We start from the raw sequence: 18,860 nt of genomic DNA, 5'->3' as shown, positions 1-18,860 counted from the left end.
ATCGGGCTACTTCATGAAAAATAATATTTGGGCCTAATCTGAAGCCATCTTGATAATCTTTGTTCGCCTAACATTCTAACCAACTGAGCTAATAAGCCATTTGTTAATATAAAAGTTATTTTTTCATTTAATTGATTTAAGATGTAAAACATGGCTTAAAAGATATAATTTTCCCTTAACCTTTCCAATAAATTCTTTGACATTTTGGGATCTTCTAATCTAAGGATTTTTTATTTTAATAAATAAAATAAATGTTATATTTACAAAAATAAATAATTTCACGAGTATTTACCGATTTAAATTCCCTTGCCATATCTCGTTTACATATGGCCTGTCCGCGCCTATATATAGAAGTCGTTTACAGCTTAGTTTCGGGCCCCAGTTTGACTTTGTCAACCTCTTTCTCCCCTCTTTTAACCCTTTCTGACTATACCTTTGACCGAATCAATGATGGCGCGCCAAACGGAGAATGACGGAGACATTAACAAGTTGAACGAGACGACACATTACGCCGGGGTGGCCGACTTCAAGGTTAGTTTTGTTATGTTTGTTTAATTTAAGGATGTGGCCGTTGTTAAGTAGTCATGAAAAATTAGAACGTAGTTATATGAATTAGGAGTTAGGTCTGTAGGAGGAATTTAGAACTCTATTCGCTTGTGCTAGGTTGGTATGACATAATTATTAGTTTGGAACTCTGTTATTCTTGTGCTATGTTGTTAGTATTTATAACACTGTAGTTAGGATTTGTCTATTAACGAATATGTAATGTAGAGACATGTGTAGGCTAGAAAGTTAAAATATTGTATTCTTAAGGCTAATTTTTTTTTTCATTCTTCAGAGGCCTCGCCTCCTACTGCCCCGGCGAGTGAACCATACTTTACCTCCACCAGATGCCATCTTCCCGTATCTGGCTGAGGCCGGATTCGGCGACACGGTGCCCCTCAAAAATTTTACTTTTGACAATTCCCTGATTTTGACACTGGTGGAGCGATGGCGTCTAGAGACACACACGTTTCATCTCCCGTAGGGTGAGGTCACTATCACCCTATAGGACGTGACATACCACCTAGACCTACGCGCACACGGTAACCCCGTCGGGGGTGCCTCCGAGACCTTGGTAGGTGGTACCACACGGAGACATGGGCATTGGTGGAGCAGCTGCTCGGCGCCAGGCCTCCCGTGGCAGCACAGCAAGTGGAGCATAGGAAGGAGTCCTTCACCTTGAAGCTTGTCTGGCTGCGGGATCGTGTCTACCAGATGCCCCCAACAGACGATCTCGAGACCCTCCAACAGTACGCTAGGGTTATATCATGTTACTAATCAGAGGGTATTTGATGACCGACAAGTCCAACAATCTGGTGCACCTTCGTTGGCTATCGTTGCTCCAGGACTTTGAGGAGTGTAGGGCGTTTTTCTGGGGCTTGCTGTGCTAGCCTGGACGTATCAGTCACTTTGTTCGGCGGCACAGCGGGGTGTCACGGATATCGCTGGCTGCACTCCACTATTGATGTCCTGGATCTATCAGATATTTCCTCAATGGTGTCCACCAGATAGAGGGGTCTACCAATATCCTCTGGCTGCGAGGTGAGAAATGTCTATTTATGTATTTGAGTTAAATAATTTTGTCAATTCTTTTGGTATGTTACTTAACGAACCATATATGCTCTCCTGCGATGTGTTAGGTTGGTTGGATTGCCGCAGCAGAGTAGGGATCAGCATGAGGCCAGGGTCCTGCATTAGAGGGTTTCGATCGACCGGCTACGGTTCGACGAGGTTAGCTGTAAAATACTTATGTTTTTATTTTGGATAATTAGATAGACATCATATGCTTTAGTATGCTTGTTATATGGATAATTAGATAGATTTCGTATAATAATTGTGTTTGTATTATATCGAACACTTTCTCTCTTCAGTTTGCATGGAGAGTCTATGATGACCCTGCCATGCAGGCTTTGTGTCCGCCCTGGTTTTGTGAGGAGGAGGAGTGGGGGACATGGTTGTCAGTCGTCCCACTATTGTGCTTCAATATAGTCCGGTTTCACCACGTTGATCGGGTGAAACGGCAGTTCAATGGAGAGCAGCAGGTACCAGGCATTCCGGTAAATCTTGATAGGTGAGATTGATGTTATATTTTCACTTACTTATCCGTTGTTAGAGTTCAGTTATTATGAAGTAAGGAAGTATTTAACACATTGTTTTCATTGACAGGTACCTGACTACCACTGGTCGTGGTGAGGATGTATGGTGGTCACTGAAGCTGAAGGAGTGGTACGATAGATGGCACCAGAGGTTTGATCCTGGTCACCGGATCACTGTGCACCACACCTTCGATACTAGGCCGACCCTAGAGTACTATGACTGGTGGCGTGGGGCTTGCCGTGTTAGGCATCTGTCGGGGCAGGAGGTACTGGAGGACCCGAGGCTGGCGAAGTTGCCCCCCGACGTACAGCCCACTGCCAGCCAGTCCAAGGACAATCTCGCCTATCCTCGGGGCGTGCCGGATCGAAGTCGACGTGCGAGGGAGGGTAGGGATGATACTCGACGACCTGCTCGGAGGGACAGAGGCCATAGAGAACGTCGACCTGGCGTACCGGTGAGGAAGGAGATGGCCCGGCCATGATGTTTGGGGGTCGGTGTTGAGTCTGACGAGGAGGCGGAGTATGCCCATCAAGAGGAGCATGGAGACATCGCACAGGACAGAGAGGCTTCACCTCCACCACCTCCTCCTCCCCCGTCACATGGAGCTTGGCATGCATCTGGGAGCGGCGGTCAGCAGCCTCTGGGAGATTAGGACATATCACCTCCTGGTTGGCATGAGGGCGGTTCATCCGGTACTCATCAGGAGGAGGAGGAGATGGTTGACTGATAAACTCCATTTTTAGGGTTTATCTTGTGCTTAATTGAGTGGATTTTATCCACTATTCTCACACTTATTCATTGAATTCGCATGTTTTACATTTTCCTTCCTAATTGTGTGCTATGATTGAAAATATGCTTCTTTAGCCTTAAATTTGCTAATTCTAATCCTCTCTTATTACCATTCGATGCCTTGATATGTGTGTTAAGTGATTTCAGGGTCTATAGGGCAGGAATGGCTTAGAGGATGGAAAGGAAGCATGCGAAAGTGGAAGGAATACAAGAAATTAAAGGAATTGCTAAGTTGTCAAGTCTGACCTCTTCGTACTAAATCGATCATAACTTGAGTTACCGATGTCCAAATGAGGCGGTTCCAGTTGTGTTGGAAAGCTAACATCCGGGGCTTCGAAATGATATAAAATTTGTCATAGTTGCCTTGCCATTAAGCGACGTGCACGCGTAAAGGACGCGTACACATGGATAGTGCGGCAGACAAGCGACGCGTACGCGTGACAGAGCCATGTGCTGGACGTATCAAAAATCGCTGGGGACAATTTTTGGGCTGTTTTTGGCCCAGTTTCAAGCCTGAAAAATACATATTAGAGGCTGTAGAGTGGGGGAATCACACACATTCATTCACACAACTTTCATACACATAATTTTAGGTTTTAGATGTAGTTTTCTAGAGAGAGAGGCTCTCTCCTCTCTCTAGGTTTTAGGATTCTTAGGTTTAGTTCCTCTCAATTTTAGATTTCTATCTTAGTTTAATTTAGTTTCTCTTCTACTTTTATTTGTCCTGACATTCTAGTTTATTTATTTACCTTATTGACCACTCTATGTTGCCACTTTAGTTTATGAATTCTCATGTTAGACATGATTTTTTATTTAATACAATTTGAGGTATTTCATATTTATGATTACTTTCTTCTATTTGTGTTATTGATGCATACAATTGGTTGTTTGGATTTTATTGCCTTTTATTGCTTTTCTATGCTTTTATGTTGTGCCTTTCAAGTGTTTGATAAAATGCTTGGTTGGATTTTAGTGTAGATTTCTATATTCTTGGCTTTGGTTGAGTAATTGAAGACTCTTGAGTTATCAAACTCCTTTGTTGATTGATAATTGAAAGTTGCTGGTTGATTTGGATCCCTCTAAAGCTAGTCTTTCCTTAGGAGTTGACTAGGACTTGAGGAATCAAATTGATCCATCCACTTGACTTTCCTTCATAGTTAGAGGTTAACTAAGTGGTAGCAATGGACAATTCTCATCACAATTGATAAGGATAACTAGGATAGGACTTCCAATTCTCATACCTTACCAAGAGCTTTATTAGCTATTAGTTTAATTCTTGCAATTTACTTTTCTTGTTCCTTATTCAAAACCCCAAAAAGATACAATCTCATAACCAATAATAACTACACCTCCCTGCAATTCCTTGAGAGACGACCCGAGGTTTAAATACTTCGATTTATTTTTATTGGGTTTGCTTTAGTGACAACCAAATTTTTGTATGAAAGGATTCTTTGTTCGTTTAGAAACTATACTAGCAACGAGAATTTATTGTGAATTCTTTACTAGCAAAAATCCGTTCATCATTGACGAGATCCTCATTGATGACGCCTTCCATCTTCACACCGCACCGCCCGTCACTATGGATCGGATAGCCGAGTCGTTCTGCACAGGTAGGGAGGTTGGTATCGGGGAGTACTAGCACCCTTCAAGTCCCGCGCACACGTCCTCCTAGATTCTCCAGATATCACCGGCTTCTGCGTCATCGTTCGGGGCGGGTGTTCGGCCGGGTAGCCAGTATGTGACCCTGCCCTTCCACGACTACGATATGTATCTGACCTCATCCCAGCCGCCAATCACCCCTCCGTCAGCGCCACCTTCGCATCCTCATCTACTGCTACATCAGTACGCCACAGGTCCATCGTCGAGGGGCCCCAGCCATACTATTCCCCATCGCACCAGCAGCCGGCTACCCCGACGATGCTAGTCGGAGACCCTAAGATGTCTCAACCTTAGCGCCAGGCTCAGCCTCCACCATGTGGCATCGGGCACAGGCGCCACTACCAGGATCCCACCATAGATGATGTTTACGTTGTCTTTTTTAGTATTTTTTCTGTACTTTTGTTGGATTGTATATATGTACGTAGTTATGAGTTATGTATTTATTTTTTGGTTGGATTGATGTTATTTTTATTTTGGTTGGATTGATGTTATGTTTATTGTTACTTACTAGTTTGCCTTATTTTCATAGTTACGAAAAATTCAGAATTTTCATGACAAACTATATAAACTTAAAAGGCACTCCAAGTCAAGAAATGTCATCTCCAGCATGACTAAAACATAGAATGTAATAGTGACAATAAGAACTAAAATATGACATCTTCAACGGTAAAGTAAATTTTCAATTCAAAACTCAAACGGCAGTAAAGTACATCCAAACTAAAATGGCCTAGGCATCTCCGGTGGGTTGTTTAGGGCAACCCCGTCTAGTATGGCCGACTTGCCTACACAAGGCACACCGCTTCTCTTGTCGCTCGACGTCATCCATATCGTTTCGGAATCTGGTGGACACTGGTCTTCCGGTCGCCTTTCGCCGCATGGCTAGGTTAGGACGCAGCATCGTCCCATGCCACTCCGCCCATAAGGACTCGTCGGGAATGGGTGGAAACCCCATCTCATACACCTTGAACACAGCTTCCTGCCTGTAGACTGGATGCACATACGGGGCCCACTCAATGCTAGCAGCAGCGCATCCGGAAAGTGTGTGCCGGCACGGATAGTAGAGAGACTGGAATAATCCGCAATCACATGTTCCCTCCGAAAGTCGAACCCGAAAGGAATCATGCTCCCATCCCTCGAACGACTCTAGTTCCTCCACAATAAACACGAAGGCCCGTCTATCACAATGCGTCACACGCATCTTCAGAATGCTTTTTCTATTCTTCTCAATGGCGGCCAAGAGTCTCTGTGAGAAGCGGTTTATGGCCGCCAACTGGCTCTGCACTTCTCTACCCTTCGTAACAAACAACTTCTGCAGTCTCTCGTACGTGATTCGCACAATGGCCAAAATGGCCAAGTAGCGTGTCCCCTTCAACACAGCATTGATGCACTCGGACAAATTCGTGGTCATGTGTCCAAACCTCCGCCCACTATCGCAATGTTGAAACCAAATCTCCTTTCTGAAACGATCAGCCCAGTCCGCCATCGCCGGGGAGACACCTCTCAATGCATCCATGTACCACTCAAACCCGGCCTGACTTGGACTGTAAGCAGTGTTTATGAGGTATCTCTTGCCCTCAACTGACTTGAACCGGCTCATGAAATTCACAGCCATGTGTCTAATACAGTAAGCATGGAACGCCCTAGAGGGATGCCAACCACTATCATCGGAGCTTAGGACGGCCTTGATGGCCTGAGATCTTTCGGATATAACCAGCAAGCCGTCTTGTGGGGTGACGTGGCGCCTCAAATTAGTAAGAAAGAACGACCATGACTCGGTGCTCTCAGACTCAACAATGGCAAAAGTAATTGGCAGTATGTTGTTGTTCCCGTCTTGCGCCACCGTAATAAGCAACACTCCACCGTACTTGCCATACAGATGCGTGCCGTCTTCGAATACAAACGGCTTGCAATGCTTGAAGGCCTCGACACATGACAAGAAAGCCCAAAATACTTTGTCGAACATGCAGCAGTCGCGCACCATGAGGTGTCCATCGTAGTACGGTTTGACGCATAGGTCACATATGGTGCCAGGGAAACAGCTCTGGTGCCTGAAACAGTTTCGGCACCTTGTTGTACAACTCTTCCCAATCACCATAGATTCGTGCAATTGCCTTCTGCTTTGCCATTCACACCTTTCTGTATGAGGGTTTGAAGTGATAGCTTGCTTGGACCGCACCTTGCAAGACTGGAATACTGACAGAGGGGTTGGACTGAATCAAGGACAATATGACCCTGCAGATGAGACTGCTATCTAACTGACGATCGTCTTGAGACATGGTGGGTGCTAGACAGCTGTGTGGTCCACTAAACCTCCGAACCTCCCTAATCACAACAAAAAATTTATGCTTACACTATATCTCTAACCTAGATAACATATCATACAAAAGTACTCAAATTCACAATTAAATTTGAACTTACTAGTATCCAAAATTCTGACGAAGGGCCACATGGAGGCTCCATTGACACCCACTGTCGGCTTGATGGCACTGCACATGGTACTTTAACTGGTTGGACTCGATCACCCGGTACTCAGCACTCCTACGAATATTGTAGTTCTTCACACCTTGAAGCACCGCCTCTCGGCTTCTGAACCTGTGTCCAACCCAAAACTCTACACCGCCGTTTAGGTTTTAATCCACTTCACAGGTGTTAGAAACCGGGGTCCTCTCATGCTTGGCGTTTAAATCTAGACTGTGATAGTGACTTGGCACAGCCGATAGCGCCGGAATCGGGTGAGGTGGAGGCAGCACATGGCGTGCCACACCCCCGGCAGGTGTCTCCGGCACAAACTCATCATCATTGCCACCATCGGAAGACTCACTGTCCGCACTGTCCGCTACGTAATCCTCGTCCGACTCCTCCTCACCCTCCTCTGCCTCATGCTCCGGAATCGCGACATGAATGGGCGGTGGTGCGAGAGGTCGATCGTCCTGCACATATGTTTCATGTACGAAACCCCCACTATCACCGTGACCCACCTTGGCGGACAGCTCCATTATCTGTTTACACATGATCCTCCCATGAATGTCGAACATCAGTTGCACATGCTCGTCCCCGTGAAGTCAGAATAGTCAAAACCGGAAGACTCCATTTCCCATAGGTGCTAGCAACCTATACCCCACCCTACCTATCTCCCTCGCTTGTGTACCACCGAGCTTGCTCAATATCAAACTCTTCAAATCCGACAACGTCTCCACACGCTGAGTGCGAAACAATATCGGATCCTGACACTCAAATGTCACCCCGTTGTCGCCATTTCTCATACGATAATTGGGATAAACAAGCACAACTATGAATGGATTGTTACTGGCCATTCAGCTTTATTTTTGTGAGAAAAACGAGATAGAGAAAGGATATGAAATGTGTGTGGAGAATTCCAAGGGTTACACATCCTTTTATAGATACTTAATATTTGTCTTTTATTATCTCGTTTACATACGTGAAAAATTATCTCGTTCACAGTGTAAACGAGATATGACAAGAAAATTTAAATCAGTAAATACTTGTAAAATTATTTATTTTGGTAAATATAACATTTATTTTATTTATTAAAATAAAAAATCCCTAATCTAAAGCCAATAGGTTCTATTACAATAAAGAGCTCAACGATAATTTATTTTATAATAGTGAACGTAAAAAAATTATTTTTATGTTAGATATTTTTAAAGTTATTTGAGATTTTTAAAGATTAGAGTTTCTCAATTTTTTTTATTTGAGAAAAATAAAATATGATTTCTCATCATATTATAATTTATAGGAGCAATGCTCCTATTAATATTTTGAAAAAATATAAGAAAATATATGTATAAATATATATATGTGTTTCCATTAAAAAAAATGTTTGCTCCCACATTAAAAAAATATTTATTAAATTGTGTTAAAATATTTATTTTATAAATATTATATTTTTTAATTTTTAGAATTAATTTGATATATTATTAGTATAAAATAGTTTTACATGTGTATCTAATTATATAATACCATATCATAAAAAAGAACTAACTTTTACATTGATTGTATTTGTGTAAATTATTATTGAAAAAAATAGATGTAATTAAACAATTGTATAAAATATTTTATACTATTAGTACATCAAAATTAAATTCTAATTTGTATCTAAAAATATAAAATAAAAATATATATTAAATTAATTTAATAAAAACCAAAATATTATTGTAGCACGCATTATTTAATTAATAAATTTATTTAGTTGAAATTTATATCCTTAAATTTTTTCTAATCAACTTAATATTTACTAGTAAATTAAGAATTTTACACTGGACATGTATTCGATGATTAGTTCTCAAACATAAATTGAATTAAAAATTATTTAAAAATCAATTGAATCAATAACATATTTTATATTTTTATCTATTTAAGTAACTAACTTTATTATTATTATTATTATTATTATTTGAAATTAAATTTTGGTCTTTTTTGTTTAAATGATTGAATAATTATTAAGTAATTTATAAAATATATAATGAGGATATGAGAGATTTAATGCATAATTTTTTTTCTAAAATACTATTTATCGTATATAATTTATAAAAAAATATTTTTTTATTTTTATTATTGATTAGAAGATAAATTTATCATCTTGATTAATTTTATTTATTTACTTGTTATTATTATTTTATTATTATATATTTAATTTATAAAAAGGTGAATTAATAACCACATTATTATATATTATTTATTAATATTTATAATGAATAAATAAAAAATTATTTAATATTTAATATTTTTATATGCTTTGATATGTTTATAGGATTTTTTTTGTTATTTTTATATAATACATGTTTGTCTTTATTGCTTAAAATTTTTGGATTTGTCAGTGTACTTCATAAATGAGACCAACAAAAGATATAAAAAAAAATGTTAAAGGATTAACGATCATATATTACACTCTCAATTGAAAAAGAAAATGAAAAGATCCACATTCAGTTTTTCATATACCTTTTTTTTTTATTGCATTTCATTTTACCTTTATGTTTTTCTTTAAATCTTTTGCAATTTTGTGGTATCCACTGTCCACCACCCCCACACGAAAAATCTACGATTAAAGGGTAATTATGTATTAGTCAATTCATAATATATCATATTGAGTGACAACTCTAAAATACATGCGACATATGCTTTACCTTCGGTTGTTCTTGTCCACGCCCCGATTGCAAAGTTCAACTTCCTTCAATTATTTTTTGGACATATTTTTTTAACATTAAGGAAAACGGTTTTTTGGTCGTGAATAAGAAAAAAGTTGGAAACTTCCTTTTGCATAGTGCTTCCATCAATAATGGACAGCCCAATGTCATTGACATGCTCTTTGAATTTCATTTTAACCCACTATAACTTGGATTATATATATGCCAATAACCCAAAAATAAAAGCAACTTGCAAAGTGCAAAATGATAAATTACTGGCAGCGAAACGAAGATTTTGGTTGAGTGACAAAATATAGTGTCTTTTAATATATTATACTCACATTCAAACTTTGGAAACGGCTAAGTAAAAGATAGAACTCTTAAGTGTATAGGTGAATATGAAGTGTGCGTAATTTGTGATGCTTAGGATCGGAGTTATCCAATTCATCTAACAAAAGAAATGATAAATTACAGAAAAAAAAAGGAAATTCATCACAAAGTGGTAGTAGTTTTGGTTGTTCAAGTATGGTGTAATAGGTTCAGCTTTTAGAAGCGTCGTGTATGCTACAGAAAAGTGAGCTCTTAGGTAGCGTTTGGTGAAGAGACATAGACAGAAAGACTGAAACTGAGAGACAGGGATTAAGAGACAGAGATTGAAATAAATCTTAGTATTCTGTTTGGTACAAAATGGGAGACAGGAATTGAAACAAGAATAAAACTCTAATTTAATTTGCACAAAGAGTAAAATTGGAATTAATTAATTAAAATGAGAGTATTTTAGGTATAAAATGTTATTAAAGTTTCAGTTTTCATTTCTAAAAATTTTAGTCCCATATCCTTACTTTTTGGAGGTACTGAAATACTGAAATTTTAGAGACAGAAACAAAAATTTTAGTACCAGTCTCTGAATCAACAAACACGATACTAAATCTCAGTCTCTCAATTTCTGTCTCAGTACCTCAAACAAACGCTACCTTACGGAATTAAAAAATAATTATTGGTATTCGGCTTAGAGATATTCTAAATTAAATTCTTAATATGGTTTCAACAAACAAAACATTCGTATAATTTTGACACATTTTTAAAACACCATACTCGTGCAATATTAATATGTTGATGATAGATATATGAAACAAAATCTATCATTAGTCGTAAAGTTTGAAACTTTTATTTTGGTTGGAAAATTTGAAGAAACGAAAGTTATTTTGACCGATAAACTTGTTTTTGGTCTTGGTAACTGTGAAAATAACTTGTGGATAAGATAAGAATACAAAATTGGGGCGTGGGGTAGGGTTAGTTTTTTATTGGGTAATTTAGAAGTCAAAGAATACTCCTCTACGTTACTATTAGAGAATGGAATCTAATTAATTCACTTATTAACTATTATGAAGTTGACATATTAATCATAAATCTTTAACTGAATAGTGGTTAGTTTGACATTTGAGGGGGTGGGGATGAGGATTCTGAATAGAGATGCTAAATGGAAACAAAAGATTGTACAATTATTCGTTTTATGAAATCATAATAGAATCTGACATTCTAGGCAGTAATCCTTAAACCATGTGTTTGGATGTATCCATGTATTAACATGCATATATACTGATTACTAAATCAATTCTGAATTCTCTGTTTTTGTTAGAATAAATAGATTTTTAACTACTATTACTAGGATTGTTTCCAAAATTAAAAGATTTCTTCTTTTGCATTTAAAAGAAAAAAAAAAAAGAAAAAAAAAAGATAAGTCGCTATATATATATATAGGGTAGGAAGATCTTAGAAGAAAAGAGTAGAAAATGATTGGTTAGTGACAATGACATAGGTATTCAATATTTTATACTTTAAAAAAATTAATATTTTTAAAATATTAATATTTTAATAATTTTAATATTTAATTCCAATTGACATATATATATATATAATTAAAATTAATACTAAAATTATTAAAATACCGATATTTCAGAACATCAAAAATTCATCGGTAGTTTGATTTTGGATCGATTTTGATATATAAATCAATAAATATATAGGTATGGTCTTCCATAATTAATAATACCAACTTGGAATTATCCATTTCACCAGTTATGTTATGTATACGTATACATATACACATAAAAGTTGGATGACGCTGTATCAAAAAAGAATCTTTCATAAAATGATTGTTTTTATCCGATATCATGAATAGGACAATAGAAGAAAATAAATAAAGAGGTGGGATTCAAGCATCAATTATGAGCAGGTGGACATGAAACTAAGTCGCTGACCCTCTTTTTGGGGGTTTTTTTTTCCTTCCCTTATAAATTCACGCATTCCCCGATTATCAAGAATCTAGCTTAAAATGTTGACGTTGAAACCACAAAGCACTTGGAGCATGTCAAATTATACTTTCAAAATAAAATGGAAGAAAACGTATATCACTAGACTAGATTAACAAAATATAATTAATTGTTTATTAAAGTGCTAAACATAATTAATGTATTTGTATTATTTTAAATTAATGTAATAGTATTTTTAAATTAAAATTTTAAATAAACATACATGCATTTTTTAAAATTGACGTATTCGTATTTGTTTAAATTAAAAATTTTAAATAAATATACGCTTGCTAATTTCATACTTGTATAATTAGTGAATGTTAGATAAATATATTGTTGCTAATTTTATACTTGTATAATTAGTAAATGTTAAATAAATGTATTGTTACTAATTTCACTCTCTAACATGGTTTCTCTTTCCAGGTAAATCATGGTTTTTTTTTTTTTTTTTGGTACACATAAATCATGAAAATCTGTCATGTTTTACTCTTTCTTGGCGTAAAACTAAAGTTGATGCCATGATTTATATTTAAAAGAAGAATTTGGCCACTGCACACTATCAATGCATGAATCATGGTATTCATATGGATTTTATATAATTTTTTGAAAACTCACAGCAGATCCGCTATTTATATAAAAGAAGAGAGGATAAAAATGTTATCATTTTTCATTTAGGACAATATGATAGTTTTCGCACTCAATTAATTTATTTAAATAATTTTTCCGTTTCTTTTAAATGATAATTTTTTAACATTAATTTTACTTAATTGATTAAAATAACTAGTATATATCATTGTCCTATACAAGATAATATATAAAAATATATAAAGCATCTTTTATTTTTTTGAATTTTTGCAAAATGATAACACGAATAGTAATTTTGTTATAAAAAAATTATAAAATTAATTAATTTTAAAGTTTAACTATTTTTAATATTGAAAATAATAAAATTAATGAGTAATAATTTTATTTGTTATCAAAATATAATAATTACTCATTAATAATAATATATAGTTTGTGATTAAATTAAAATATTTACATTAAAATCTTATCTTTTTAAAGATTTTTCTCTAAATAATATTAGTGGTTGAATTTGTAGACTTTTTTTCATGATTCATAAATAAAACTTTTAAATACTCTTACTCTTATGTTAAAACTGATTTGAACAAGTACAATCTATGAGATAGAATTTGTCCTTGAATTACCTTCTTTATCATCATAGCAAAAGAAACTATTATGAAGATTTGTTTTTGTTAAAATCTATCTATAATTGTTTTATATTTTAATATTATATATTTTTGGAATCAAAGTAATATAACCAACGTTATTACATGTCAAAATTTATTAACATATTTTATCTATTCTTAAGTTAAAGTAGCTGTATTTGTACTATGAAACAGTTTTATATTTTTTGTTAGTCTAAATACCTACCAAAATAATTAAAGATAAGATAAATGCATAATCGAATACGCAATATCTTGTCTTAACTCTTGTGAAATGATAGAAAAAATTTGTGTCTAAAGTCTTAAAAGAATTCGTGTCTCAAAGAAGCAAATCTTTGTTATATGTCAAAAAAATCAAAATATCATTCAAGCATTTATCGAGTGTTTCATAATATTACCTACTAACCAATGTGTCTTTTTCTGAATTTTGAGTTTGGTTCTCACTAACAATATTGCTTGAAGGTAATCGAGTTAGATCTTTAATATAGAATTCGCAATTACATTTGGTAGTATTTAAAAGAGAGATTGAGACTAAAAGACAGAGATTTAACTAAGTCTCTGTATTGTATTTGGTATAAGATGTACATGATTAAGTTATGTCTCAATATTTTATTTTGTTCAAAATAAATATAGAGATTGAAATGATTACAATATCCTTACTAATCCTAACGTGGCTGCAATAACACAAACTAAGAGTAAATACTCAAATTAGTCCTTGAAAGATTACCCGATCTCCAAATTGATCTCCAAAGATTAAATTAATCAGAATTGTCTCCGAAAGATTTAAAATTGATCACGTTAGTCCTTCCGTCTATTATTTGACAAAAGACATTAACATTTGCTTACCTGGCCGTTAGTGTGACATGTCAGCAAAAGATTGAACGGCATCGTTTTCTTAGGTCACCCCTTACAATGCTTCATTTGCCAATCCTGTTTCATTACAGTCAATTCCATCCTTCTTCTGAAAACAGAACGTCTCTCTAATCCCATCCCTCGTATTTGGTTCTCACCTCCACAAAGATGAAGCATCGAACAACAACCATCAGCATAGACCGACGATGACATTGTGTTGGTGTTGAAGGTGACAGTTTTGCGACAACATTGGTCAAGCGAAGAGGGGCACACCATCGCCTTGCGTAAGAGGTAGGTTACCTTTTTTTGTGTTATTTTGTGAGAGTGATTGTGGTTTTGTCTCCTAAGTAACGTGTTTCTATGATCATTGGAAATCCATTGTTACTGTTTGTAATGTTAGGATTTGGAAAATATGTTCAGGCTTAGGGCTTACGTTATGACCCATGAATGACTCTATTTTTCGATATTCGAGGACAATGTTTGTACTCTATGTCACTGCATGTGTGTGTTTTATTTTCATTTTTGTAGTTGATGATGTTTCCGCTCTGCTTGATTTTGAAAAAAAAATTTTCAATAGTTCAGTGTGTTGCTGTGTTGGTTGCAGATGGAAGGCCCCCTATGACCTTTGTATTTCACCATGGTGGAACGTTCAAAAAAGATGAATCAGGATATCTATTTTACAAATCAGATAATACTAAAGTATTAATGGGTGTAGAAGAAGACACTCTAGATGTGTTTTTTGTGAAGGGATATTATAAGAAGTTAGGATATGCTGAGATGAACAATTGCTCGTGGAAGGTTCCTGGAACACGTCTCGATGATGGCTTGAGGAGGCTAGAAAATGATGCTGATCTGTTGGCATTGGTTAGGGACTGTAGGAGGAATCATCACCTCATAAACATCTATTTTGAGCATGTAGTTTCTAAGCCACACATGGTTGACTGCATGAGCGAGGATGATGATGAAGTACAACAATTTCCAACCATCCCTGAACCTCCAGAAAAAATGAATAAGGACCACAATAAATCAATGTCTCAACCAGATTCTAAGACCACAAAAAATCTCCCCAGCCAAAAAGGAACAACTCTCAGCCCACTAAGTTACTCTCACCTCAGCCCACACATCAACCCAAACCTCAGCCCAGACTTCAACCCAATCCTAAGCCCAACTCTCAGCCCATACCTAAGCCCACACATAAGTCCATACGTAAGCCCATCCATCAACCTAAGCCTTGGAGTAAACCCCAGACTGCTAAAGTTTCTGCCAACCCTACACCAGCCAATAACATCAACTAGAAGGTCAAAGAGACAAGCAAGACAAGATCTGGAAGGCAAGTTAAGGCAACCCCAGTTGATAATGATAATGATTCTCATGATTCATATGAGAGTGCTGAAGACAGTTTGTACAAGTCTCCAAAATTTGTAGAAGATTTCGTATACAGTAGTGACAGTGATAGTGGAATTGATGGAGGACAATCTTCAAGGGCTAAGAAAGTGGATCTTAAAGAGAAGCATAGGCCTGCTGCTGACAGAAAAAGGGGACAAAGCTATTGACACCGATGACTTTAGCTATGAGGATATTGAATCTGATGAAAGCTCTGATGCAGGTATTCTTTATTTAATTGTATATGAGTTCATTGTGTAGGATGCTACTTGATGTATTATAGATCTTTGTGAATTGATTGCTTGTATTATAATTTTGTGGTAAATTGATGTAATTGCAAATTCAGATGATGATTTATTGACTGAAGGATGGTCCGGTGATGACAAAGAGATCTTGTATGAAGTTCAGGGATGGCCAACTAATATGGTGGTAGACTTGGGTAACCGTACTTGCTCCTGTAGGTTCTGGCAATTGACAGGTTTAACTCCTAACTCATTTCAATTTGTGGATATATGCCTTATTTGATACTTCGCTGAATATTATTGTTTTTGCTGTTTGATAGGAATGCCTTATATGCACGCAATCTCAGCCATTCAAGAAAAAAATGATAAGAGGCCTGAGGAGTATTGCCATAAATGGTTGACAATGGATGTGTACAGAAGAACGTATCAATACAATGTGAATCCCATCAAGGGATAAGAACTATGGGAGAAAACTGGTTCTCCTGCACCTGTTCCACCACCAATAAACCCTAAACCAGGGAGACCAACAACAAAAAGAAGAAAAGATAAGGCTGAAAGACCCACTGGCACAAAGACAAAGATGAAAAGGAAGTATAATCCTATTAGGTGCATGTACTGTGGAGAGGTGGGCTACAACAAGAGAATTTGCAGCAAGATAATGCTCAAGAGAAGGCAAGGCTAATGCAACTGCAGCTTGCAGTTGTGCCACCACCAGAAGGTGCTCCTGTTTCGGAAGTAGACGATGTAGCTAACACTCAGCCCATTCAAACACTCCCACCACTGCCACCAGCTGCTCCAGATAATTAGATTGAAATTTCTGTTAGTCAAGATGCTCAGCTTTCACTAACACAACAATCACATACCTCAACCAATGATTCTCAGGTTATCTTGTATCCAGTTTCAAATTGAATTAGTTGAATATTAGTCACTAGCATATGTTGAATATCACCCTTTGTAGTTGATTATGAATCTGTTTTGTTTGATTTAATGATGAATACTATTTTCTGTAGGCTAAAGTTAGAGGAAGGCCTCCAAAACTCCATCTCATCAAGGCCAGGGCAAGGGCTAATGCCTCTCCAAAGCCTGTTGCTCCGAGACCAGTTGCTGTATCTGTTGAAACCATCAAGGGTAGTAGCTCCGCAACAGTCAAGAAGCTTACTAGCTTCATGACATTTGTTCCAACTCCGGAGTTCAAACCTTCTAGGAAAAAAGACAAGGAATGACTTGAAGACTTGAAGACATGATATATAGGGCAGTTAGTATTTTGCTATTTTGTCAAGGACAAAATTTGTGATTTGTAAATAATGTGGTTGTTGTGGTATATTGGACAGCCCTATTTTTTGTATAGCCTTTTAGGTAACAATAGCCTTAGTACAAACTGATGTTAGGCTTTTTGAGCTTGCCCTTTTGACTATCTACACTACTTTTATGTTATTATTATCTTCAAACACTATTGTTATTTGAATTTGAAACAATGGTAACTGGTAGACCATTGGTTATGTTATGCTAATCTTATTTCACTTTATTTTAATTCTGTTTTTTGTTATTTGCTGAAATTATGTTATCATCAATAAAAACAGTGCATGTTGCAGCTTTTGTATTACTAAATCAAGATGAACATGGCATATTAAAAGGTTTACTCAGAAGTTTGTTCACATACAATAAGAGCAAACTAAAAAGGTTCACAACATCCACAATTTGACCATTATTGCTTCACTTAACACTAAAGAACATACATGTAATCATAACCACCACAATCACAACTATTAATCCAAAATATAGTTTTATTCTAAGTGCTCTAACTTCAGCTTCTAAACTCATCATTTTCCATGATAGGTTATGCTGCAAGACAACAAGATCACTCTCCATTTCTGCATCAGTTTTACCATCTGTCTTTGCACCATCTAATCCTTCATACTCAATATTCTCAGCCTACCTAAAGTAATTGCAGTGGCTGCCCTTCTATAAAATATTAGGTAACAAAAATCTAAAAATTCCACACATAACTAAGAGGTTGAAGAAGATCATATTCATAACTCACCCGGTATCTTGGACAAGCATAGAACAATCTATCTGGATTCTCTACTGTCCCAGATTTCTTGATCACTGTCTTCAACCCACAAAAGCACACTTGGTCCATGTTCTTCCTCCATAATCGCGGCGAAGAGCTCGAGGCATTGCTTCCGTGTGATTGCGACAATGACCGACTACGACCCCATTTATGCTGCCCATGATGCAGTTCAACAATAATTTTGGCCTCTGCAGAATCAATTTCTTGCTGCAACAACAATGGCATTTAACGACAAGAAGGGATTATGGTTTATTCTATCTAAGACTAATTTGATAAAAATTTCTAAACATATCTTGTCATCAGCCATTCTGTACCAACCTGTCGTGCTGATATGACACACTAACGACCACATAGGCAAGATTTAACGACGTTACTGACGGCATGAATGGAGGGGAGACGAAAGGACTAATGTGACCATTTTTAAATCTTTTGGGAATAATTTTGATTAATTTAATTTTTCGGGGATCAATTTGGACATCGAGTAATCTTTCAGTGATCAATTTGAGTATTTACTCCACAAACTAACTCTCCATCTCCATTAAGAGTTACACCCACCGTGTCTCTCCTAAACTCTAACCTAGTGAACCTCTCTATTAGTTTCCAAATTCCTTTCACTCCTCTAGTCTTCGCCGGCGGCACCTTGGTTCCTTTCTTTCCGTAGTGCCTTGATTTTTGCAGGCTCCAGTGCCTTTCCCTCCAGTTTTCACAGTGCCGTCGAACCTGCTACACAGTTGGTTCCCCTCCTTCGTTGATCCCCTGTATCGTCGTTTTCTATGCCATCGAGCCATTTCCCTATACTTCTGGCTCTTCCTCTCGGAGAGGTCGTGGAGGCAAGCAAAATTGGAGGGATAGTGGTGGTAGTGGTGAGATTTGTTCTGTGGTGGTCAGATCGGAGCAGGATCTATTTGGATGCATTGAAGACATCACACAGATAGACAAAATGCAAAGGATGTTTCTCCTCCATGAATGTTGCATGTGGTTTCTAATGATGATGTTGATGAAAAATGATTTTTTTTTCTGTGTCCTGTGCTTTGTTGTTAGATGAA

The 18,860-nt window shown here is 36.7% G+C and overlaps 2 protein-coding genes across 2 annotated transcripts; one reads left to right on the top strand and one right to left on the bottom strand.

The window, feature by feature from the left end:
* Positions 1–1,943: 1,943 nt before the first annotated feature.
* Positions 1,944–2,620, top strand: LOC148546645 (uncharacterized). Its single transcript, XM_088498440.1, has 2 exons — positions 1,944–2,113; positions 2,209–2,620. The coding sequence occupies exons 1-2, from the start codon at positions 1,944–1,946 to the stop codon at positions 2,618–2,620; spliced, it is 582 nt and encodes a 193-aa protein (XP_088354566.1).
* Positions 2,621–5,314: 2,694 nt separating this feature from the next.
* LOC107616478 (uncharacterized) lies at positions 5,315–7,583 on the bottom strand. Its single transcript, XM_016318430.1, has 3 exons — positions 7,292–7,583; positions 7,006–7,198; positions 5,315–6,797 (listed from the first exon to the last, which is right to left on the bottom strand). Exons 1-3 carry the CDS (start codon positions 7,581–7,583, stop codon positions 5,315–5,317), a joined length of 1,968 nt encoding a protein of 655 aa, XP_016173916.1.
* Between the last annotated feature and the right edge of the window lie 11,277 nt (positions 7,584–18,860).

This window comes from Arachis ipaensis, chromosome B9 (assembly GCF_059453495.1).
Source record: "Arachis ipaensis isolate K30076 ecotype BB chromosome B9, ASM5945349v1, whole genome shotgun sequence".
In the NCBI taxonomy this organism is placed as follows: domain Eukaryota; kingdom Viridiplantae; phylum Streptophyta; class Magnoliopsida; order Fabales; family Fabaceae; genus Arachis; species Arachis ipaensis.
Note: the sequence above shows the minus strand (reverse complement) of the source record. Positions and strands in the feature narration are given on the sequence as shown.